General features: G+C 53.5%; 1 protein-coding gene across 1 annotated transcript in view; it reads right to left on the bottom strand.

The window, feature by feature from the left end:
• ALOX5 (arachidonate 5-lipoxygenase) overlaps positions 1–24,791 on the bottom strand; it is a gene marked incomplete at its 5' end in the record, with an annotated part of 57,230 nt that overhangs the window by 16,470 nt on the left and 15,969 nt on the right. The window contains 4 exons of the mRNA XM_079792931.1: positions 2,320–2,466; positions 5,998–6,170; positions 6,920–7,026; positions 17,687–17,809. Of these exons, the coding sequence (XP_079649057.1) occupies positions 2,320–2,466; positions 5,998–6,170; positions 6,920–7,026; positions 17,687–17,809 (550 nt within the window). The remainder of the gene's footprint in view (positions 1–2,319; positions 2,467–5,997; positions 6,171–6,919; positions 7,027–17,686; positions 17,810–24,791) is intronic.

Here is a 24,791-nt window from a genome sequence, read left to right on the forward strand (position 1 = left end):
GCTCTTCTTGCCGGCCTCGCAGCATGACCCGGGGCCACGTGCCCTCGGGAGCTCTGGCGACGGCTAACGGCGCCTGCAATGCAGCGCTCAGCACAGGGCCTCTCCCCCGTCCAGACTTTAACCAGCTTTCCAGATGCTTAGCTGGAGATTGGCCTATTTTCTACAACGTCTTCTAGTAATTTGTGTTTTGCTTGGTTTTTATCCATTTCCTCCAGGTTTTCAAGTTTGTTGCCACATCATTACTCTTTTTAAAAATCTGTGATCGTCTTTCTCTTCTGTCCAATCTTGTATGTTTTTGCTCTTTTTATTCTTTCATTAGCCTCATGAGGGGCTTTTTTCAGAACCAGACTTTGAATGTACTACTCTCTGGCCTTCATTTGCATGGTTCTTTATAATGTGCAAAGTCTCCATTGTCAGGAGCAGGAAGAGATTCAGGAACATCCCGTGACTTGCCCAAGGTCCACGGCCTGTAAGCAAGTGGCAGAGCTGGGCCTCAAGCCAGGCCCCAACCCCAGGCCACCCGAGGGCCCTGGAGCACCGGCTGTGTCGGGGGCGCACCAGTGGGAGTGCCCCCTCCTTGCTCTCCTCGCTGCTGACTCCTCTTACATCACCTGTCCCTTACCCCGTGCACAGGGCTTCTCTCTGGTGACGGCTGGAACGCTCCTGCAGGAAACGTGCCCTGGGACTGGGGACAGGGGAGCACTGACTTGAAGCCAGAAGGCCTGGAGTGAGTCCCAGCTTTGCTACTGACGGTGCGCACCTGTTCCTCAGTTTCCCTCTCTGACGTAAACGGTCCCTAGCAATAGTGTCCGCCTACCTTGCAGGGCTGTAGCGATGATTACATGACTAGAGGCAGGTCCTTCCTGGAACCCCTGGTGACTAAATGTTTCAGCACGCAGGATTTTTAAGACTTTAGCAGTGTGCATACTTCATTGTGTGACGCCTCTTTCTCCCACCCAGGTCTGGGTAACATATATTTTACAATCAAATACATTAGTACTAGAGGCCCAGTGCACAAAATTCATGCATGGGGAGCGGGGGGGGGGGGGGGCGGGGGGGCTTAAACTGGCAGTCAGACATCCCTCTCGCAATCTGGGACCACTGGCTCCTAATCACTCACCTACCTGCCAGCCTGATGCCCCTAACTGCTCCCCTGCCGACCTGATCACCCCTAACTGCCCTCCCCTGCCGGCCTGATCTAACTGCTCCCCCCTGCTGGCCTGATAGCCCCTAACTGCCCTCCCCTGCTGACCTGATTGCCCCTAACTGCTCCCCTCCGCCGGCCTGATCGCCCCCTAACTGCTCCCCCCTGCCGGCCTGATCTCCCCTAACTGCCTCTGCCTTGGCCCCCACCACTGTGGCTTTGTCTGGAAGAATGTCCAGAAGATGTCTGGTCTAATTAGCATATTACCCTTTTAGTATAGATTCCTGCAATGACATATGAATTTCACATTGAAAGGGACAAAGCCTTTAATTGGTTCAGAGTGAGTTTTGCTACCAATGAATTTGCTGCCAATTTTTGAAAAACCTAGCAGTGTTAGAACTTTTTAGATTTCAGGATTGAGGATAAGGGATTGTGGACTGCGTGGGTTAACCCTTAGGGGAAGTCTTGGCATGTGGTTAGCACCAGGCAAAATCAGTGGCTATGATGTCTCTAGCACCAATGTCTGGCGCAGGGTTGGCTCAAAGTGCTGTTTGCTGAATGCTTGTCGGCCTGTCCACCATGGGCCCCTGGGCAGCCCACCCCCAGGACCTCTGCCAGGTCCCACCTGGTGTTGCTTCCTGCTGTCTGGACACCAGCTTCCACAGTGTCGCAGATCCTGGTGCTGTGAGGAGGCAGACGGCAGCCAGGAAGGGGAGTGATGAAACTCTGTCCCACCCACCTCCCCCCAAAAGGCCCCAGGGCCCGCATGTCTCCTGGCCCAGGCTCCATGCTGCCTCTCAGGGCTCAGTGTCCCGCTCACATCACAGCTTCCCCTGCCTGGCCCCTGTTGACATGGTGATTTGGGGCTCCTGCCCAGGGTTGGGGTGAAGTGTGTTTTTCTAGGGCAGGTCCTCTGCAGACAGCTCATCTTGCCAGGAACTTCTCAGGTGGGTCTTGGGGAATGGAGCCCTCCCTGCCCTGTGGACAGCGCTCCCCACTCCTGGCAGGGAGCCCTGGTTCTTGTTCCCGCCTGCCTGGTGGAGCTTTCTGCCTCCTCCTTAGGAGACGCAGGCAGAGCTGCCCCTCCTCTGGAGGTTCCAGTGAGCCACCCAAGGTGCCTCCCTGAGCCCCGTGTGCCGAGGGTGAAGCCCAGGAAAGGAGGAGGCGGAGCCTACCTGGATGGCGATGGGGACCATCTTGTTGACCAGGTTCTTGTACAGCAGGCAGATGGGAGCGGCCAGGAACTGCAGCGTGCAGGGGTCTGTTTTGTTGGCATCGATGCCGTCCAGCAGCTCAAAGTCCACGATGAAGATGTTCCCTTGCTGCAGGAAGCGAGAGGAAATGTGTCCCAATCAGTGTCAGCCAGAGACGGGCCCCGGAATGAGGCCCGGAGGGAGGGACGGCAGCTCCGGCGGCCCCTCGCTCAGCGGAGGGGAGATTTGTGGTTCTTTGTGCCCAGCTCAGAGGCTGACTCAGCCAGGAGCTCCCGGTTGCAGAGGCTTCCTCACAGGGTGAGGGAGGGGCATTGCCCGTCTGCATTTGCCGTGCAAAGTCTCCTGCTCCTTAGGGAAGATGCGGAAAGGCCACCCAGGGGGACAGTGTAATAAGAAGAAAGCAGATAGCGTTTACATGAAATCGATGAGTCAAATAGCAGAGTGCCCCTGTAGGATTCCAGATACATCAAGTTCAAAACCAGGCAAACTCCACTGTCGGTCACCCTCGGGAGAGAGCAGGAAAGGGGGCGTGTCTTTGGGGGTGGGAGGTTCTGCATGGGGGGTCTGCAGGGGTGGGGTCTACAGAGGCAGGCAGAGGTCTACAGGGTCAAGACAGGGCCTTTGGCTGGGGGTGCTCTCCTGGGGCCCGGAGGAGCTGCAGGATCTGGGGGTCTGCAGGAGTGGTAGGCTCAGTGACCCTGTCGGAGCTGGTGGCACGGTGGGAAGGGCCGCGTGGCGTGAGTTCACTGACGCCGGTGGGCCGCGCCGGCACGGCCAAGGGTGACCCTGAGTGGGGGCGGCGGAGAGGCTTAGAAAAGACAGACAAGAGAATGAGGGCTGGGTCCCGGTGGGACGCTGCTTCCTGAGAGACAGCGCCGCACCCCACCAGCCGTGTCTTTACTTTATAGCAGATGCCGCGAGGCAAAGGAAGGGTGTGGTCAAGATGTTTACAACATTCTCCTGGGTTTCAATCCTACTCAACTACCTGCACCTGAACTCTATCAAGCCCACATCACTCAGGCACGTGGGGCCACGTGTTCGGACCATAGGTTCAAGCTTCCAACTACAGCTGTTGGCTATAACTGTGCTGGGAGGGCTCTGCCCTCCAAGCCGGGACTTGCTCGTGGCCGTGAGAGGACTGTGCCCTCTCATTAGTCCGAGGCTTGAACCTGTCCAAACACTGTAGCCGCGCCCCACAGGCCGGCATTCCTAATGGGCACCCTTTCTGTAGTTACTCTGCTTCACTGCCGAACAAATGTGCCCGGGGCTGGGGGAAGCAGAACACTGCCCTTCCCAGGCTCCGCTGAGTCCTCTAGAGCACCCCTGCCCCCCGCCGCCCGCCCCCCCCCCCCCCAGTGTCCTGGCTTTCTTAGCACGGGCAGGCCAGTCAGGCCAGAACTGGGAGCTTGGGTAGGGGGCAAGCAGCTCTTCTTAAACCTTCCTTGTGTGTGCGTGCGTGCATGTGTGCGTGTGCTTGTGTGTCTGCATGTGTGCGTGTGTGTGTTTCAGGTGTACAGCATAGTGGTTAGACATTGGTATAACTTACGAAGTGACCCTGGGATACGTCTAGACCCGCCTGACACCATAGTTACTACAATAGTATTGGCGACATTCCCTGTGCGGCACCTCACATCCCGGACTGTCCTGTAACGGCCTTTCTCGTTTCCGGTGAGTGATGGAGAGGGCAGCCGGGGAAGGGGTCAGGTCGACAGGAGCTTAGGGGAGCTGCGTGTGCACGACTCCGCCCGCAGAGGTCGCAGTGGCCACTGCACCCTGGCTGAGGGGCACCCAGGACCCGGGAGCTCAGAGCCCGGCTACCATCCTCCTCCTCTGTGAACATGAATGCCCCGCGGTCACGTGGCACCAGCGATGAGCTCTGAGCATCTGCTGCGATGCATGCAGGGCAGGAGCGGGACAGGGTCGGGGGTCAGATGCTTGGCCAGCCAGGGCAGAGGGGTGTTCCAGGAGAGTGTGGCAGGACTCCTCGGGGCCCCTGGAGAAGAAGGTGGAGACAGGGGGCTGTGGGTCCCAGGGCTGCCTGGGCTCCTGTGATGGGCTGGACAAGGACTTTCAGAGCAGACGTGACCGTCAGTGAGCACTACACAGGACCAGGTTAGGTAATGTGATGGGAGCCGGAGGCCTGGGACTTGGGCCTGCGAAGGGGCATTTCTCTGTTATCCCGAGCCACCTCCTCTCTTCGGGCTTCGGTGGCATCCTTCTGGAAGGCGAGGGGGCAGGCCTGTCTCCCAGTTCTACATTCTGGGATTCCGCTGTGGACACGGGTGCTCTTGCCTGTCCCGTGCCCTGTCCTCTCGGTTTGGTCAGCGTCCTTGTCGGGGCCTCAGTGACTGCTTCCGGGGATTGGGGATCGTGCTGTGGGCGACGGGGTGGCTTGTGTGTATGACTCCAGTCGGTGGTGGCTATGAGGCTACCGCTTCAGGACCAAACCACAGCTGAGTGTCCAGACCATCGCTCAAAGGAAAGATGACCATGTGGTAAGATGGGTACAACCCCCGGGTCCGGGAGATGGCCGGGACCCGGGGCAGAGGCTGTACCCTGCCGGGGTGCCAGGTGCGCAGCAGGCTGCTCAGTGCCTCCCAGTTGTAGGATTCTCTGCCTTTCGAGGTTCTCAGATTCTCTGACGTGAAGTTTGAAACCTAAGCACTGACTCAAGTTAACACGCCCAGCAATTGATCTACAGGGGGAGCTGCTTTGTGCTGCCTGCATGGGGCGTGGGTTGGTGTCAGCCGCCCATGTGACCAGGTGGTGTCCGGGGGCCGGGCAGTCCGGGAAGCGGGGTGGCGGGGACTGCCTGCCCTGGGCAGGGGCCCTTCCTGGGGTGCATCTGGGAAGGCAGCCCTCCAGAGGCAGGTGGGTAGGGTGGGGCTGGCAGATCTGTCCACAGGTGGCGCTAACCATCCCTCTTTGCCTGGGGCCCCAAGGCGAGCTAAGCAAGCAAGATGGGTGACTGGACACAGCAGAGGGCCATGAGTCACCTGGGGACCAAGGGCCATTCCTGGGGCTCAGTCCCAGCAAGGAAGGTGCTGACGCTGAGTCCCGCCAGACCCAGCATGGATGCGAGACTAGGTTTGTCTTGGAACTGAAGAGGGTGGACCCTCAGGTGAAGGCTGGAACAAGGGCTGGCGGGGGGAGGGTGCGGGGGCGGCCAAGGGCAGAAGCAGATGACACCAACATTTCAGATGAGAAAGTCAAAAATGTCATGTTTTCTTCTTTGTTTTGTTCTGCTGCAGGGTTGTTCCTTTTACCAGTTTCCTCACCTTTGCAAGGTGGGTAACAATGTGATGCCTGGCCCATTACGGGCTCAAGTCAGAGGGAGCTCTGAACTGTTGATACTGACATTGAAAATATTGACATTATGTTCCTAGACCCAAGCATCACGGAGCCACATCCCGTCAGCTCCTCGTCCTGCGTTGGACAAGGCAGACCCATGGACGCCCAGGGGAAGGAAGCAGCTGCTCCCGGGCAGCTCTCCCCCTCAGCCCGGCAGAGGAACCTGAGGGTGGTGGCCTCAGGCCATCGGCGCTGGCCAGCAGGAAGCGGTTTCTGTCGGACAGTGTGACCGGGCCATCTAAGCTGGGCCTCTGGCCTGGACGCTGTCTGCAGCCAACTAGGTCCTACCTCGACCTCCTGCTCCAAGGTGAGCTGCCGCTCCAGGCTGCACTCCACCATCTCCGTGGTCACCGGGAGCTTCTCGGGCAACTTGGTGCAGCGCTGGATCAACACGGGGTTGCAGCCGTTCAGGAACTGGTAGCCGAACATGAGGTCTTCCTGCCAGTGATTCATGACCCGCTCTGCGGAGGAGAGAAGCGAATCGTGGCACCGCCTGAGATCTCAGGGGGGCAGCCTGGGCCCTGCCGGGTCCCCTCTCCCAGGCACCAGAGAGCTGGCTGGCCCCGGGCTCCACCTGCCCGCCCCCTGCCCATCACTGGGTCAGGCCGTGGCACCTCCTGCCCTCCTTGCTGGCCCTTAGAAGTTTCCTGGGGCACCCTTTTCTCGAGTACAAAAATAAAAATAGGCTAACGGGATTGCATTATCCTAAAAAACTGCACAGCCTTGGAAACAGCAGTGCATAAGGCAGGCTACAGAATGGGAGAAAGTGTTTGCAAAGCATATATATATGTGATGAGGGGTTAATGTACAAAATACAAATGGAACTCCCACAACTCAACAAAAGAAAACTATTAGCTCAATTAAAAAATGGGCAAAGGACTTGAACAGATATTTCTCCAAAGAAGACATACACATGGCTAGCAGGTGTATGAAGAAATGCTCAGTGACTCGACCCATCAGGGAGTGAAAACAACCTCACACCTGTCAGGATGTCTTACACAAAATGGAGCTAAACGAAAGGCAACGGTGAGGATGTGGAGACTGGAACCCTCGCGCACTGTTGGTGGGAACATGGAATGTGCAGCGCCTGAGCGAGGGGAGGCCTGGGCAGCCGGGCCTGGCAGGCCAGCCTTGCTGGAGCAGGGCGGGCGGCCCTTCCCACGGCCAGGCAGTCTCCCCAGCACCACGAGAGCCCCCCAGGCACACTCACCAGAAATAGTGTTGCTGATCTTGACGAAGATTTTTTCGAAGTCGGCGAAGTCACTCCAGGACGACTGGAACATGTGCATGAAGCGGTTGATGAAGAGGTTCTCCATCCTGCAGGCAGGGCACAGCATCACTGTGAGGGCTGCCCTCCCCGCGCAGCCCTCACACCCTGGCCGATGGAGCCTCTAGATCCCGCCTGGGCAGCGGGGACTCGCGCCCAGGGCAGCTCCTGAGGGGAGCTCCTTGCAGACGCAGGACAGAAACTGGCACCCCTGCCCGATGCTCTCCCTCCTGCACCTCCCCGGTGAGAACTTGGCTGCCTGCCATGGAGGACAGTGTGCGGCGCCTCCAGTCCTGTGTGCATGCTTCCATCCACGCGTGCATGCTTCTGTCCACACGCTCATGCCTTCATTCGTTCTCCGTGCAAGCTTCCAGGGACAGAGGCCAAATTGCCTGTGCAGCTGCTCTCCCGAGTCTCCTGGATTTCGGAGGGATTAGCGGTTCAGGTGAGTCTAACCCTTGTTTACTTTCTGCTGAAGCCGGGCTCTGTGCCTGGTGCCCAGGAGGACACATCTCCCAGTGCTCATTACACAGGACAGCAAAATAACCGGGACCGGCGCTGGATGAATTGAAAGTGCAGGCTGTAGGCAATAAGGAGCGAGCTCTGAGCCATCCTCGGGGCTCCTGGAGGAGGCAGGGATGGGATGGGCCTGGGAAAGGTGGAGAGGAAGGGCGGAGTTTCCCAGGCTTCCCCGCAGAATCCCAGCAAGGCACAGCAGAGGTGTGGGAGACCCGCCCGATGCTCGCAGTGGCACACCCTGCCTCAGTTTCTCTCTCTGGCACACACATGGCTCAGAGTAACGAGCCGGTACCTGTTCCTTCCCCTCTGGCAGTGCTTGCTCCTCCAGTGTTCAGGCCTCCTCGCGTGCTGTCTTCGGTGCCTCCTGACTCAAGCAAGGGCCTTGGCACGTGTGGTTTGCCCTGCAACACCCTGCACCCCTCTTTCTGCTCCTGAGCGTATGGGGTGAGTATACCCTGAAGGCTCCCCCAGCGTGGCCCTACTCCTCCTTCAATTTCACAGAAGCTGACCCTTCTCTAACCCAGGTTGGCCCTGTGACGCTCTCGGCAGCACTGAAGGAGGTCACATGCACACGCACCTGTGAGCACCTGCTGCCTTGGCTAAAAGGCGGGTCTGCATTGCTCAGCGCCGAGCCCAGGCCCCTGGCACCAGAGGGGCCCAGGCAGCATTGAGCACGGTCTGAGGGGGTGGCAGAAGCTGGGGCCGTGGGACCGTGCCAGAGGTGCTCCTCCAGTGGGCTCCCCTTCCCCCGCCCCCCCAGGAGAGCCAAGCAGAGCCAGTAACCTCCCCAAGGAAGCAGCCCGAGCTGCGTAGGGCCCAGCACTCGCCCAGGACTGTCTCCCAGGGAAGTGGGCTGTCTTTGTCTGAGCATCGTCAGCGGAAGGCGTGAGAGTCCGGAGGCCTCCTCAGGCTCGCCCTGACCAGCGGAAGGAAAGGACTGAAGTTTGGGTGTTTTGTCAGAGTGAACCTGGCTTGCAGACTCCCGTTCTGGATCTGCCTCAGTTTGGCAAATGCTTTTCCTTTGGACTGATTTCCCTGGGACCCCTAGGAGCCATGCTGCTCAGGAGAGGGGCCTGGGGCCACAAGGCTGGTGACCTCTGTGAGCCTCCGTCCTCCTCAAGCTGCCTGCAGGTTATTGTGACGCTGTGATGCCCAGGGGTGCTGGAGCACAGCAGGGCAGCGGCGGCCACACACAGTAGGCTCAGCATCTCGAAATTGGAGAATAAGGCTGGCGGCATCCTTCAGTCCATGGCTGGAATCATTATCATTTATCCCAGCCCCTCACAGGGCAGGAAGAGCTCTGAAGCCATGCTTGTCCTACACCCATTCTGTTCTACACTCTTGCTTGTTCTACACGCAGGCTTGTCTGACACCCATGCTTGTCCTACACCCATGCTTGTCCTACACTCATGCTTGTTCTACACCCGTTTGTCCTACACCCATGCTTGTCCTACACCCATTTGTCCTACACCCATGCTTGTCCTACACTCATGCTTATTCTACACCCATGCTTGTCCTACACCCATGCTTGTCCTACACCCATGCTTGTCCTACACCCATGCTTGTCCTACACCCATACTTGTCCTACACTCATGCTTATTCTACACCCATGCTTGTCCTACACCCATGCTTGTCCTATACCCATGCTTATTCTACACCCATGCTTGTCCTACACCCATGCTTGTCCTACACCCATTTGTCCTACACCCATGCTTGTCCTACACCCATTTGTCCTACACCCATGCTTGTCCTACACCCATGCTTGTCCTACACCCATTTGTCCTACACCCATGCTTGTCCTACACTCATGCTTGTTCTACACCCATTTGTCCTACACCCATGCTTGTCCTACACTCATGCTTGTTCTACACCCGTTTGTCCTACACCCATGCTTGTCCTACACCCATGCTTGTTCTACACCCGTTTGTCCTACACCCATGCTTGTCCTACACCCATGCTTGTCCTACACCCATGCTTGTCCTACACTCATGCTTATTCTACACCCATGCTTGTCCTACACCCATGCTTGTCCTACACTCATGCTTATTCTACACCCATGCTTGTCCTACACCCATGCTTGTCCTACACCCATGCTTGTCCTACACCCATGCTTGTCCTACACCCATACTTGTCCTACACTCATGCTTATTCTACACCCATGCTTGTCCTACACCCATGCTTGTCCTATACCCATGCTTATTCTACACCCATGCTTGTCCTACACCCATGCTTGTCCTACACCCATTTGTCCTACACCCATGCTTGTCCTACACCCATGCTTGTCCTATACCCATGCTTGTCCTACACTCATGCTTATTCTACACCCATGCTTGTCCTACACCCATGCTTGTCCTACACCCATGCTTGTCCTACACCCATGCTTATTCTACACCCATGCTTGTCCTACACCCATGCTTGTCCTACACCCATGCTTGTTCTACACCCGTTTGTCCTACACCCATGCTTGTCCTACACCCATGCTTGTCCTACACCCATGCTTGTCCTACACCCATGCTTGTCTGACACTCATGCTTGTCCTACACCCATGCTTGTCCTACACCCATGCTTGTTCTACAGCCATGCTTGTCTGATACCCATGCTTGTTGCAGCCTCCACTCCAGTAGGCAGGCTGCTGAGGTCCAAGAATGCTATTTACCTCTCCCCTCACCATCTTCTAGCTTCCTTGTTTGTAAATATCTGGGTACAGAAGCCCTTGTTAAACTTGAGGAAAAAAATCTCACGTGGCATCTGAGTGTGGAAAGGACTTGTTTCTGAGAAGGAGAGGCCTTTCCAAGTCCCTACAGTCCCCACAGCCCTGAGGTTGTCCTAGTGCCAGACGGTGCCCAGGAAGGAGGTCCTGGACACTGCACCGTGTGGGGAACTGGGAGTGAGTCACAGTCCACAGTCAGTCATTCCGCACTGGGAGTGGTCACAGTCTCTCCAGCTGGGTCTCTGAACTTGGAACAGGGTGGATGAGGCAGTGCGCAGAGGAAGCTTCGGACCCAGGAAGAAGTGGAGTTAGGAGGAAAATATTTGCATGGCCCATAGAGATAAAATTTTCTATGTACTTACAGACAACTTGGATACAAGGGACTTAAAGATCTGTTATTGTAAAAAGAGGAAGCTGCGCCAAGAGAAGGCACCCAGCTTGTTCGAGGCCACACAGCCAGGTAATAACAGGCCAGGTAATGGCACAGCCAAGTGGATACCTACACCGAGCTGCTGGCCTGGCCTGGGAGAGGAGGAGCTCTTGTTTCCTCTATTTCCCCTGCTTCTTACCTCCTAACAGCGTCTTCATTTTCCATTTCAGTTTTGCAGGGTTTTTTTTTGGGGGGGGGGTGTTGGGGGGGGGGGGCGCCAGGGTGCAAAGCTTACTGAGGAAGGCTGGCCTTGATCTAGGCAGAACAGGTGGCTCGGAGGAAATGGGTCATTACCGTCACTCAGAGTGCTGCCCAGAGGCAGAGGCCCAGTGTGGAAAGCCTTTTTGGCCACTTCAGCCAGGAGTTCCAATTCTGCATAGGCAGGACTGAGCTTAGCCATGGGCAGAGTGACACTGCTGTGGATAAGCCTCAGGGACACAGAGCAGGCCCTGGGTTTGTGGATTCTATCAGAAACCTTCAGTGCAGAGTAGGCTGCCAGGCACGGGTTTGGTGCCCTTTCCCCATCAGACCATTAGGGGGTTTAACCAAATGGTCTTGGGGCCCCCAACCCATGTGCTGGGGTTTGGACAAAAGAACCCTGGATGGGACCCCAAGCTGGGCTCCCCGTCACAGAGCACCAGAACTGAGAAAGGTGCCCCCATAACATCTGGCTATGAAAAGCAACAGGGTTGTTGTCTGCTAGAGAGAGAGAGCTGGAAATTCAGATACCCTCTTAAAGGGCCAACACACAAAATTTTGTGTGCAGCCACTCATCTTGGACTTCATCAGAGGGAGGGCAGAATGGATTACAGTTGTGTGAGCAGAAGCCAGGTTGGGGGTTGGAGCTCAGAGGGCAGCCACCCCGGTTTCCTGTGCTGAGTCATTCCCTCACACTGCAGAGGACACCCCACCCCTTCTTCTTCTTCTTCTTTTTTTAAAATATATTTTATTGATTTTTTACAGAGAGGAAGGGAAATGGATAGAGAGTTAGAAACATGGATGAGAGAGAAACATCGATCAGCTGCCTCCTGCACACTCCCTACTGGGTATGTGCTGCCACCAAGGTATATGCCCTTGACCGGAATCGAACCTGGGACCTTTGAGTCCTCAGGCCGATGCTCTATCCACTAAGCCACACCGGTCAGGGCCCCTTGCTTCTTGACACTGACATGCAGAATGCTGAGCCCTTGGACCAGTCCCTGCTTCAGACCCCCATGGTCCTGACCTCCACCACACTCCCCTGCTGAAGGTTGGGCTCCTGGCCACCCCCTTGCAGCTCCAGCCCCGCAGGCCCCAGTCCGGCCCTCCTGAGTCCCCCGAGTTCTCCCTGCGCAGAATGCACCCCTCTGCCCCTCCATCAGATTGGCAAACTCCTGTGAGTCTTCAAACGCAGGTTGGGCTTCTCTCTCAGGAGTGTTTTCGGATGCTGTCCTGGCGGGCTGCCTCCCTGCCCGCGTTTCTCCAGAGCCCTTCCCTTTATTGGGTTTGTCTCAAGGAGACAATCAGCACGCCCACCACCTGCTGCGGTGAGAGGTCTCCACGGCCCTGCCCACCAGGCTGAGAGCTTCTTGGTTTGGGACCAAGGGGCCGTTTTGATTCCTCTTGCCCCCCCCCCCCCCCAAAAGCTCAATAAGCAGGTGTCAAAGGCAGAGAGCAGGTGCCTCCTGCTCCACCTGCTCCACCTGCTCCACCTGCTCCACCTGCTCCCTGGGGTGGGGGGGGGGTGGGGGGGAGGCCAGGAGAGCTGGCAAACAGGCAGTGGAGACACAGGACGGAGGAGAACGTCCTCTAAGTGCCCAGAATGGAGAGACAGAGGAAGCTCACCTACAGGGTGCCAGACGTGACGTCACCATGGGGACACCGCATACACGAGTTCACGCAAGGCTCCTAACACCTTTAGCAGCTACGCAACATGGGGCTCACATTATAGGAAGGAAACTTAGGGTACGAAAACGTCACTCTCCCAAGATGGCGCAGCTGGCGTCTGAATCAACCCCAGCCGGCCAGGCTTTAAATCAGCAGCCTTTTGCTTTTAAAGGGTAGAGATGAGTTGATACTTGTTGCTAATTTTAATAGATTAATAGATGACCCTCCCGCGCCCCCCCCGCCCCCCCGGAAAGCAACAATAACCTGGTACTGCATGCGTGGTCCATGGGCCCGCGGCATTGGCATCCCCTGGAGCGTACTGGGCATTCAGACTCTTAGCCCATCTGTCAGCACCTGCGGAGTGCTCGATGGTGGCCCACGCCACAGGGTTGTCTGAAGGACGGCATCTGGACCTATGTTTCCTCGCTGGGAAACATGGCTGTTTGTCCTGGCCGCCCAGTGACCAGGAGAAGCCCAGTTGTCCTAAAATGAGCCTCACAAAACCCAGCCGCGGTTAAGTCAAACCTGCACCCCCCTTGCAGCTCCAGCCCCGCAGGCCCCAGTCCGGCTCTCCTGAGTCCCCCGAGTTCTCCCTGCGCAGAATGCACCCCTCTGCCCCTCCATCGGATTGGCAACCTCCTGTGAATCTTCAAACGCAGGTTGGGCTTCTCTCTCAGGAAGTGTTTTTGTTTCAAGGTGAGAATCAGAATTCTAGGGCAGGCTTAAGGAAGGAATGGTGCGCTATGCTGAGGAGCAGAGGAGGAAGAGAGGAAAATGAAGAGGGGGAGGGTAAATGCACCTTAACCCCGGTTCCCCAACCTGAGCCCTCGGAGGAGTCTGGAGAGCATTGGGACAACGTGGAGCAGATGTCATGGCAGGGCTTCTCACGGCCTTACAATCTAGAGCAGGGGTTCTCAGTGTGGCCCCCAGGCCAGCCGCCTCTGCACCCGGACCTTGTTAGAAATGCAGGTTCTAGGCCCATGCCTGGCATCTGAATCGGACACCTGGGGGCAGGTTCAGAAATCCAGGGGTTAACAAGCCTCCAGGGGATTCCAATGCAAGCTGCAGCTCGCAACCACCGCGGAAAGGGTCGCAACATTTTCAAATTAAACTGACTGTAGAGCAAACCCCCTCTCAGGGAAATGCTACTTGAGGCTTTGTGTTAACTCTTGTTCTTATTCTATGACCCATTTTAAATAAGAAAAAATATGCTACTTTAGCAAATATAATTTTAAAAATTTTAACTTCTAGGTGAGAGTCTCTGACCTCCCCTCCCCCACCTACATTTTCCCAACAAATTTCTTTTTCAACGGGACAGAGCACCTATTTCATAACAAGATGCAATAGAAGTAAAGAGGATTGGTATACAGGCATCAGTAGAAGGCGGAGATGACTTCTAAAGTTTGCAAGAAGACGGGGGCTTAACATCTGTGAAGTGAAGGGGGAGAAGCCCATTTTCTATCAGTGCTTTGGTGGCATGGAGCCCACTTGTTTCTGAGCTGGGAGGGGGATGGAGGTGGGGTCTTCTTCCCATAGAAACTCATGGCTTATATGCATAGCCCATGGACACAGGCATAGGGTGATGAAGACCTGGGGAGGGGGGAGGGGCTGAAAAGAGGGGGGGAAAGGAGGGTAAAATGGGAGATATCTGTAATACTATCAACAATAAACATATATAAATATATCCTATATAACAAAAGGCGATGGTGGCTATGGTGTGCACTGACCACCAGGGGGCAGACACTCAACGTAGGAGCTTCCCCGTGATGGTCAGTGCGCTCCCCCCAGTGCGCTCCCACAGGGGGAGCGCCGCTCAGCCAGAAGCCTGGCTCACAGCTGGCGAGTGCAGCGGTGGTGGTGGGAGCCTCTCTCACCTCGGCAGCAGCGCTAAGGACCCCTTGGGGGATGTCCCCAAAGATGTTCCCAAGGGGTCCCAGACTGCGAGAGGGCACAGGCTGGGCTGAGTGACACCCCCCCACACACTGCACTAATGTCATGCACCAGGCCTCTAGTATCCTATATAATAAAAGCCTAATATGCTAAGTGTCCAGTCATCTGGTAGGCTGTTCACCAATCAAAGTGTAATATGCTAATGATATGCTAAGGCCACTAAACCACTCGCTACGACATGCACTGACCACCAGGGGGCACACGCTCAACACAGGAGCTATCCCCTGGTGGTCAGTGCGCTCCCACAAGAAGAGCACCGCTCAGCCAGAAGCCAGATTCATGGCTGGCGAGCACAGTGGTGGTGGCATGAGCCTCTCCCGCCTCTGTGGCAGCACTAGGGATGTCTGACTGACAGCTTAGGCCTAGACTGCGAGAGGGTGCAGGCCGTGCTGAGGGACCACCCTCCGAGTGCATGAGTTTTGTGCACTGAGACTCCAGTATATATATAAAAGAAGTGCATGTGGTACATATAGAGAGATAGAGATATAGAGAGAGGTTATTCATTTTACTTTTCAATGCTTCTAAAAAAACAAACAAACCAAAAACTCATGGCTTTGGCTTCCAAAGCCAAGAGAATGAGCTCTCTCGAGGCCCCTCTTCTCCGTCCTTTCATCTTACCCTCTCTTGCTCCCTCTGAGCTTTCGAGAGCCCCACCCCCAGGCCTCACCAGCCTGCTCCCATCTCTTTCTTCCCTCCCTAGAACTCTGTCCCATCCACATCCTCTCTCTAGGCCCCTGCTCTTCACCTCAGGGGCCAGCTCTCCCCCCACACACCAGCTTCTTTTAAGGAGATGTAATTTATGTAATAATGTTGTCTCTCTTCAAACAAGCACTGGGTGGCTGGTGTGGGGCTGGAGCAGGGATGGACGTAAATTATTGCTGTCAGCCTCACTCACAGTCCTCTTCCTGCCTCCCGTCCCCTGTCCCTCGCAGGGCTCCCAACCTTGCTTCGCCTCAATGCTCTCGGAAGCCTTTCTGCATAGCCCTGGGCCTGCGTGTCCCACTGCCCACCCGGCCACCAGCAGAGGCTGCACATGCCTCTCCAGCTCAACATGCCCCCACACTGGCCTCATCTTCCCCTCCAAACCTCTTCTTCCTCAGCTTCCCTTTTAAAGAATCATCTACTTTCCCTACAAGCCAGATGCCCATCAACCTGGGTTCTCCCCTCAACCTGTCCCCACTGTGATCTGAATTCCAACTGGATCCCAGGTTGGTCCATACCACATCCCTACTCTCCTGTTCCCTGTCTTCATCCCTGTCTTCATTCAGCTTCTTTCCCACCTCTGGGCTCTCTCTTGTGACCCCCCAAGGCCGCCAGTCCAGCGTTTGCAGTGTAGCTCTAATTCCCTTTACAAGTTGCAAATCCAGACTCATAGTGGCCAACCGCGGCTCCTGGCAGCATTTCTGGTGCTGCCTTCCCAGGAAGGTGACTGGGGTCTGGATGAGGGAGAAGGTGTCCCTCCGAGGAGCTACCCATCCAATCTCATCAGATGGGAAGTTCATAGTGGGTGAGGGTCCGAACACCCTGGTCCTGGCACGAGGCTGGTCAATGCTCCCAAACTCAGTCACATTTCTGCACTGTCCTGCTCTGCTGGGAAGGAAGCTCTTTCTCAATTTCCCTTAAAGAGGGCATTCCCTTATTAGCCTGCTAACCTCCTGCAATCCAGCTTCAGACTGCAAATAGTGAGTGGTGAGTAAACACATAAGATGCTCCTCCTTTGATGCCATCAGGAAATTTCACAATTCACCTGTTTTTGTGAGCAAGCCCAGCCACGTCCGGACTTTACACATGGTACTCTCTCTGCCCCAGCATCCTGGCCCCACTTCTCTGTGTCTGCTTGGCCAGGAGCAAGGCCAGGCCAGATGCCCTGCTGTGAAGCCTTCCTGGGCCCCATAGTGAGATAACACCAGAGAGGGTGAGGACAAAGGACCTAAACAGACACTTCTCCAAAGGAGACATACAGATGGCCAAGAGACATATGAGAAAATGCTCAAAGTCACTCATCATCAGAGAGATGCAAGTTAAAATGACAATGAGGTATCACCTCACACCTGTCAGAATGGCTGCCATCAACAAATCAACTAATGACAAGTGCTGGCGAGGCTGTGGAGAAAAGGGAACCCTAGTACACTGCTGGTGGGAATGCAGACTGGTGCAGCCATTATGGAAAACAGTGTGGAGTTTCCTCAAAAAATTAAATATGGAACTTCCATTTGATCCAGTAATCCCACTTCTAGGAATATATCCTAAGAAACCTGAAACACTCATCAGAAAGAATATATGCACCTCTATGTTCATAGCAGCACAATTTACAATAGCTAAGATCTGGAAACAGCCCAAGTGCCCATCAAGTAGATGAGTAGATTAAAAAGGTATCGTACATCTGTACCATGGAACACTATGCAGCAGTAAAAAAGAAGAATCTCTTATCCTTTGAGAGAGCATGGAGGGACCTGGAGAGTATTATGCTAAGTGAAATAAGCCAGTCAGAGAAAGACAAGTATCACATGTGGAATCTAATGAACAAAATAAACTGATGAACAAAATAGATCCAGAGACATAGAAGCATGGAACAGACTGTCGAATCTCAGAGGGAAAGTCGGGGGTGGGGGTGGGTGGATGGGTGGGTGGGTGGGAAGAGATCAACCAAAGAACTTGTATGCATATATGCATAACCCATGGGCACAGACTACAATGTGGTGAAGGCCTGGGGTGGGGAGCAGGAGTGAATTATAAGGGGTCGATGGGAGAAAAAAGAGGACATATGTAATACTTTCAACAATAAAGATTAAAAACATAAAAAATAAATGTAGAAACTATATTATTTGCTGCAATAAAATAAAATATTTAATAAAGTGTGAACAAAAAAATTAAAAGTAAATCCAGGGAGCGCTGGCATGGTGGCCGCTCTTAGGGCAGAGCCCTGCCCCCTAGGGGACAGCCTGCATACTGTTTCCCCTGGAGCGGGCTGTTTCCCCCACTTGGGTGGGGGCTGGGCTGGGCATTCCAATCAAAGAACCCCGCTTTGGGCTGAAACAGCCTTGTCCCGTGTCAGGAGGCTTCAGGTTGTAACTGTTCATACAGGATACCCTGTGACTGGGTTGTGAGCCCACTCTATGACCAAGATTCCATCAGAAGCACTGGGAAGAGAGGCTGGGCTGAGCTGCTCCCCAACCCCCTTGCAGCCCTGGCCAGCAGAGGAGCTGCCCAGTGTCCTGAGCCCGCCTGGACTTACGCTTTCGAGTAGTTCAGAACAAAGTCCACGCCCTTCTCACTATCGAACTGGATGTCGCGAGGCAAATCCCTGTGGCACTTGGCGTCGATGCTCAAGGGGAATCCAGGGTTCCATTCCATCCACCTGACAGGTGAAAGGAGAACGTTGAGTTAAGCGCCTCAGCATGAAGACTGCCCCTGTGCCTGAGGACGTGCCCTCCCATATGGCAGCTGATGTGCGTCCAGCAAGTAACTGCACCCCTCCCCAGGCCCCCGGCAGCCACTGTGCTGAGCATCACCCGGGAGGCCTGAGGCCCTGAACCGGAGACTGCGCTGACAGCCGAGGGGCAGCGAATGGTAGGCCTGCACACTGTGTAACGGGGTTGAAAGAAAACATCAGAAGAGGGGGCACTGAGCAGTGAGGCCTCCCAGGGCTCTCCCAGGCACAGAGCCGCCTTGGTGGCACGTGTGGCTGCCCTGCCAGGCCTGACCTGGGCGTCCAAGGTCCTACCAGTGGCTCAGTGCACCCTGAACTGCATGCGGTGGTCACAGTGGTGATAACCGCATGGTAGGTCCGTGGGCAGTGGGTGGCTAAGTGAGCCTGCCGCTCCCATGGGCACAGAGAGCTGCCATAGCAGGTGCAGGGATTTTATAATCAAAGCAGGTCCCCTATAACAGGCCATGCACCTTCCCGCCAAAGTTCTCAGATCCCGGTTCCTTGAAACTTACCCCACAGCCCTGAACATTCGTGTGGTCTTTTGAAATTTTACTTTTCTTCTTGTTTATAGAGAAAAACAAAACCTAACAAACAAACCCTATCAGTTTCCTCAGGGCAGGGAGCACAATCTTATAGTTATTTAAAAGCCCAAATCTACATTCTGAGATTTCAGCTTTCCCATTTATATCCCTAACTAGAGGCCCGGTGAATGAAATTCATGCACGGGGGTGTGTGTCCCTCAGCCCAGCCTGCACCCTTCCCAATCCAGGACTGCTGGCTCCCAACTGCTCTCCTGCCTGCCTTTCTGATTGCCCCTAACCACTTCTTGCCTCCCAGCCTGATCACCCCCTAACCACTCCCCTGCCATCCTGATTGATGCCTAACTGTTCCCCTGCCAGCCCTATTGCCTCTAACTGTCCTCCCCTGCAGGCATGGTCACCCCTAACTGCCCTCCCCTGCAGGCCTGGTCCGCCCCAAACTGCCCTCCCCTGTTGGCCATATTGTGATGACCATCTTGTGGCGGCCATCTTGTGTCCACATGGGGGCAGCCATCTTTGGCCACATAGGGGCAGCCATCTTGTATGTTGGAGTGATGGTCAATTTGCATATTGCTCTTTTATTAGATAGGATAGAGGCCTGGTGCACAGGTGGGGGCCGGCTGGTTTGCCCTGAAGGGTGTCCCAGATCAGGGTGGGGGTTCCCTTGGGGCATGGGGCAGCCTGGGTGAGGGGCCTATGGTGGTTTTCAGGCTGGCCACGCGCCCCGGCGACCCAAGTGGAGGCCCTGGTATCTGGGATTTATTTATCTTCTATAATTGAAACTTTGTAGCCTTGAGCGGAGCCAAGCCTCCTGCTTGCTCTGTGACTGCAGCCATTTTTGTTGGGATTTATTTATCTTCTATAATTGAAACTTTGTAGCCTTTAGCAGAGGCCTGGGCCGGCCAGGATGTGTGGAAAGCTTGGCTTCCTCCATTGCCTGGGAAACCCAAGCCTCCTGCTTGCTCCGTGGCCGCAGCCATCTTGGTTGGATTAATTTGCATACTTTCTCCTGATTGGCTTGTGGGCGTGGCTTGTGGGCGTAGTGGAGGTACAGTCAATTTGCATATTACTCTTTTCTTATATAGGATTCTCTTTCCTTTTACATCTCTCTTATGAGAGGAAAGTAAAACTTGAGATTTTGGTTATTAAAAGTCTTGAGTCTCTTTTACCGTCACAAAAACCTCTTCTGTTTCTCATGGTGGTGCTGGCTCCGGAAGCCTCTCAGAGTCACAGGTACAGAAAGGGCATGTGTTTGCCCCACACCCACCTGTGGTCCCTCTTAGAGCAAACATGTCACAGAGCATGTTCTGTTTTCTGAGTAAGTCCTGGCAGAAAAAAGGCTACCTAGATATATACTGATTATTTTTCAAAGTGCTGGAGAAAAGAATGTGTGTGTGTAATACTTTCAACAATAAAGTATTGTGTGTGTGTGTGTGTGTGTGTGTGTGTGAGAGAGAGAGAGAGAGAGAGAGAGAGAGAGAGAGATATGGGGGTTGAGAAGGGAGGAAGGGGGGCATGAAGGGAGAGAGACAAGAGAGAGATGCTCCCACAAGCTCACAAGCTTCTGGAAGAAGAAAGATAACCAAACTATCATTAGTTTCCTTACTTGCCATACTAAAAAATGGAAGACAGTGTAAAGTGTTTACAGAATTTTTTTTTAGATCATCATCTAAGCCTCTCATATCAAGTCCAATAATTGGTGAGGGCAGGAGAGTAGGTGGGTGTGGGGCAAGTACATAGCCTTTCGGAGGAAATTCATTGAACAAGTTCAGGCAGACAAAATGAAATTAGAATGAACCAAGAAGTTCCTAAATACAGTACAGAGTGTTCATCTGAAAACAAGAACAAGTCTAATTTTAAACAAACAAGCAAATAAATAAACAAAAATATCAAAGGTATTTTCTCAAAAATCAAGACCCAGAGAGAATGTTCATCATTACTACTATTACTTGTTTTGGGGAATTTCAGCCACACAATGAGAACAATTTATCAGTGGTGTAAATCATTCTCTATAGTAAAAGGCTAATATGCAAATAGACCGAATGGCAGAACGACCGGTCGCTATGATGCACACTGACCACCAGGGGGCAGATGCTCAATGCAGGAGCTGCCCCCCAGTAGTCAGTGTGCTCCCACGGTGGAGTGCCGCTCAGCCAGAAGCTGGGCTCACGGCTGGTGAGTGCAGCGGCAGTGGCAGGAGCCTCTCCCACCTCCGTGGCAGTGCTAAAGATGTCCAACTGCCAGCTTAGGCCCGCTCCCCATGTCAGCCAGACATCCCCTGAGGGCTCTCAGACTGAGAGAGGGTACAGGCCGGGCTGAGGGGACGCCCCCCCCCCCGTGCATGAATTTTGTGCACCAGGCCTCTAGTGGAAAAGAAAAGAAAAAATTATCATCATTGGAGTAATATGATCAAATAACTAGGTAACTAAAGAAACTTATTAAAATGATGACTGCCAATAGAAGAGTTTAATAAGGTGTCAATACAAGGTAAACATTTAAAAATGAGTAATTTATCTTTATGCAGCAATACTTATTTACAAACAGAACAACATTGCACTCAGAACTGTGCAAGCTATAGTTTCCTGGCTACAAAGTAACTTGAAAGGAGAAAGAACCGCATGATGAAAACTGGAAATTCTGTTGAAGGACATCGCAGGAGATCTCGGCGAGTGGAAGGACACACTGAGTCCTAGGTGGACAGATAGACTGTCACTAAATGCCGGCACATGACAATCTATATGTAACCCAGAGAGTTCCCATCATGAAAACCTTTTAAGAAACATCAAATAACACAGCAGCTAGTAACATATATTAGAAAGATATGAGAATAAGAAAATGATGCTGGGCTGTGGAATAAAAAAAAATAAAGTAACACACAAGTCCAGAAGCAGACCCAAGAAAATATGTGACTCTAATACCGACGTAGCTAATACTTACTGTGTGCTTTCTATGTGCCGAATACCATTTTTATGTGTTTTCGTGGTTTAACCTATTTAATTCTCTCAAAAACCCTATGAGGCAGGACTGTTATTTCGTCCATTTCACAGACGGTGGGGATTGAGGCACAGAGAGATTCAACAACTTTCACAGGCCACGAGGTCAGTGGCTACAAGTGGGGCTGAGCCCAGGAACTGGCTGCTGTGGGTGTGGCCCAGGGCAGCAGGGAGGGAGGTATTAGGTACTAAATGATACTGAAGACCTTTGGCCCCTGCTTCACACCATATGTAAAAATACATGGCAGGTGAAATAAAGGCCTACAGTTAAAAACAACAACACAATATTGTAAAAGTATTAGACAAAAATCTAGTATTATGTTACTTTGGGGTGGGAGGGCCTTCTTAAGCAAAGCAAGAAACCCAACAGTTGTAAAGGAGAAACAATATGCATAGTTTAGAAAATGAAGAACTAAAATCCCCCGTGAGAAAAGCCCTGGAAGACGAATGATAACGCTGCACAGGCCAGAGGGAAGCCACGCTCCATCCCTAGGCAGTGCCCGGCGGAGGCGATGCGGAGAACCTCAGCTCCCCACGCAGGGGAGGCAGTGGGTCTCAGGGAGTTGCGGATCGTCAAAATGTAAAAGACCAACGTCACCAAGTATTGGCAAAAGTATGGGTAAGAGCATAGTTTCACAGACAATTGGTGGGACTGAAAATTATTATAAAATTTTGGGAAAGGATTTTTGTATTTCTTTTTTTAAAAGATTTTAAAATTAATTTTTAGTGAGAGAGGAAGGGAGAGGGAGAGGGAGAGAGAGACATTGATGTGAGAGAGAAACATCAGTTGGCTGCCTCCTGCAGGCCCCTCACCAGGGCCAAGTCCACAACCCTAGCATGTGCAACCTTTCAGTGCAAGGGAGAGACACAACCAACTGGGCCGCACTGGCCAGGGCTGTCAGTGTTTCTTAAAATGGAAAACGCTTTGGGTAGTGGACACACATGCAATCATGCATCATAGACATGTACACTTGAAACCTACATGATCCTGCTAACCAATGCCACCCAATGAGTTTAATAAAAATAAATGTTAAAATGAAAGTGCTGATTTGAGCAGCGGCGTGAGTTCTGGCTACTCCAGATGGCAGTGACAGTGCCAGCACGCCAGGACGTTGGCACAAGTCTGCGTCTTGCAACACCATTTGTGACACAAAAACAAGAGCAGATGTACCCAGGGAAACAGGCTGGGTGTCCACCAGCAGGGAGTGGCTGAGGGAGTTATGATATATTCATATGAAGCCAGACATACGTGGCATTTAGGGAGGAAGAAAGCAACGAGACGACATCTCACTCATTCGATTGACAAGAATGAAAATGTCTCAAGGTGCAAAGTGTGTCCAAGATGTAGGGCAATGGTAACCCTCAGAAGCAGCTGCTGGGTGCAATGGTAACCCTCAGAAACAGCTGCTGGGTGCAATGGTAACCCTCAGAAACAGCTGCTGGGTGCAATGGTAACCCTCAGAAGCAGCTGCTGTGGTGAAAATTGGCAGGAACCCCTTAGAAAACAATTGGCAATATCTAGAGAACTTAAAATGTGGTCTACGACCCTGCAAGTCTACTTCTAGGAATGTTCCCTGGAGTAACTCTTCCACGAGAGCACTGGGTGCTCATGAGGAAGCTCTTTGAAGCATGGCTTAGACTGGTGTTTAAGTCACAGCCAGAAATTAAGAGAGCCCACAAGTCTACAGCAGGAGAGGGGGAGCATGGTGGTGTGTTCATAAGATGGTATACAGAAGCTAAAATAATGGGTGACGCCGTCTGTGTCAACTGGTTGCTCTTTAAAATAGAACGATGAGTGAGAAAAGGTAAGGCCCAGCATGGTTAGATTACCTGGTGCCGATGAAAGCCCTACACTACGTTGCTGTGAGTGTGCGGGTGCCGCCCAGGTACAGAAAGTCACGGTGAGCGCAGGCGGCGAGGAATGGCCGGTGCTGGTCCCCCACCGCCCTGCCTGGCTGGTGGAACGATGAGGGCCCGCTGGCTCGCTGGCTTTCTCGCATGGTAGACTCTTCCTAGCTGTTACTTTACTTCCAAACCCCAATAACATGGATGCCTAAATTCGTGTGAAAGAGGAACTCCAAGATTGTGCAGACAGCGCAAAGTTGTGTTTCCTGAACGGAAACAGAGGTGGGGAGGGGAGGGTATGAAAAGGTCAAATTAGTGGAAGGAGGAAGAAAAAAACAAAAACAAAAGAGGATTACATCCATGAAAGGGGCAAACTATCTCACCAAAAACCCACCTCCCTAGAGCCTGCCAAAGCCCCACCGCTGTGAAAACCCCACCGGACCACCGCTCGCCTGCGAAGAGGTGATTCCCAAAGGGTGTCCATACCGCACTCCTTCTGCAGGAGGTAACTCACAGGTCCCGTTCTCTTGGGAAAAACCGGATTAAAAAGCATTAACCCTGGCCCGTTATCACAGAACTTCCCAGGGTGCTCCATGCCTGGGCAAGCTGTGACCCCCCAAGAGGGCTGTGTGATAAGCAGTTTCCCAAACGTGTTTGACCACGGCACCAATGCTCCAGGGCACGCTGCAAAGTACCGGTTAAGCAAATGCCTGTAAGACTAGGGTATCAAGTCATTACTGTCTTAGTCTGAATTAGTGTGGAGCTGATAAGACTGGCTGCCCATTGCCCTAACAGAGCGCAAACTAGCCTGATTCTCTGGAAGCTGTTTACCATCATCACAATCCAGGACTCCTTCCTTCCCCAGGGCCAGAAGCAGGTGGAGCGCTCACCACAGGGGCTTTGCCACAGGTGGTGGAAGGGAGGAAAGCAAGGAAAGCTCTTTGTTCCACGGCTACACAACTTTCCCTGGACAGTGTAACTCCAGGCCGTATGGATTGGCCAGACTTGTTGTGTGCTTCTATTTACTCTCCGACACTGCAGCTGGGCGTTCTGCCCACGTTACTCTGCACGGCAACTGGGAGCTGACTCTCCTTGCAGGTAGAATGATCACTGTTTATCTGTTCTGCTCTTGATGGACATTTGGGTGGCTCCCATTTGCCGGCTCTCAGGAGTAATGCTGCTGTGGACAGCTGTGTGCATGTACCCAGGAGCACAGGCATACAGATATGGATCCAGGAACAGAATGTCTGAGTCATAGATTATAATGTAGTTTCCATTTTATTAGATACTAGAGGCCCGATGCACGAAAATTCGTGCAAGAGTAGGCCTTCCTTCCCCTGGCTGCTAGCACTGGCTTCCTTCCAGCACCCAGGACCCAGGCTTCCCTCCTCCGGCCGCCGGCAGGCACCTGGCACCTGGGCTGCTTCCATCCTCATGGCCCGAGGGCACCCAAGACCTGGGCTGGCTTCGCTCGGACCACCCACAGGCACCCAGGACCCAGGCTGGCTTCCCTCTGGCCCCGGCTTCGTCAGG

This window comes from Cnephaeus nilssonii (assembly GCF_951640355.1).
Source record: "Cnephaeus nilssonii genome assembly, chromosome: 16".
NCBI lineage: Eukaryota > Metazoa > Chordata > Mammalia > Chiroptera > Vespertilionidae > Cnephaeus > Cnephaeus nilssonii.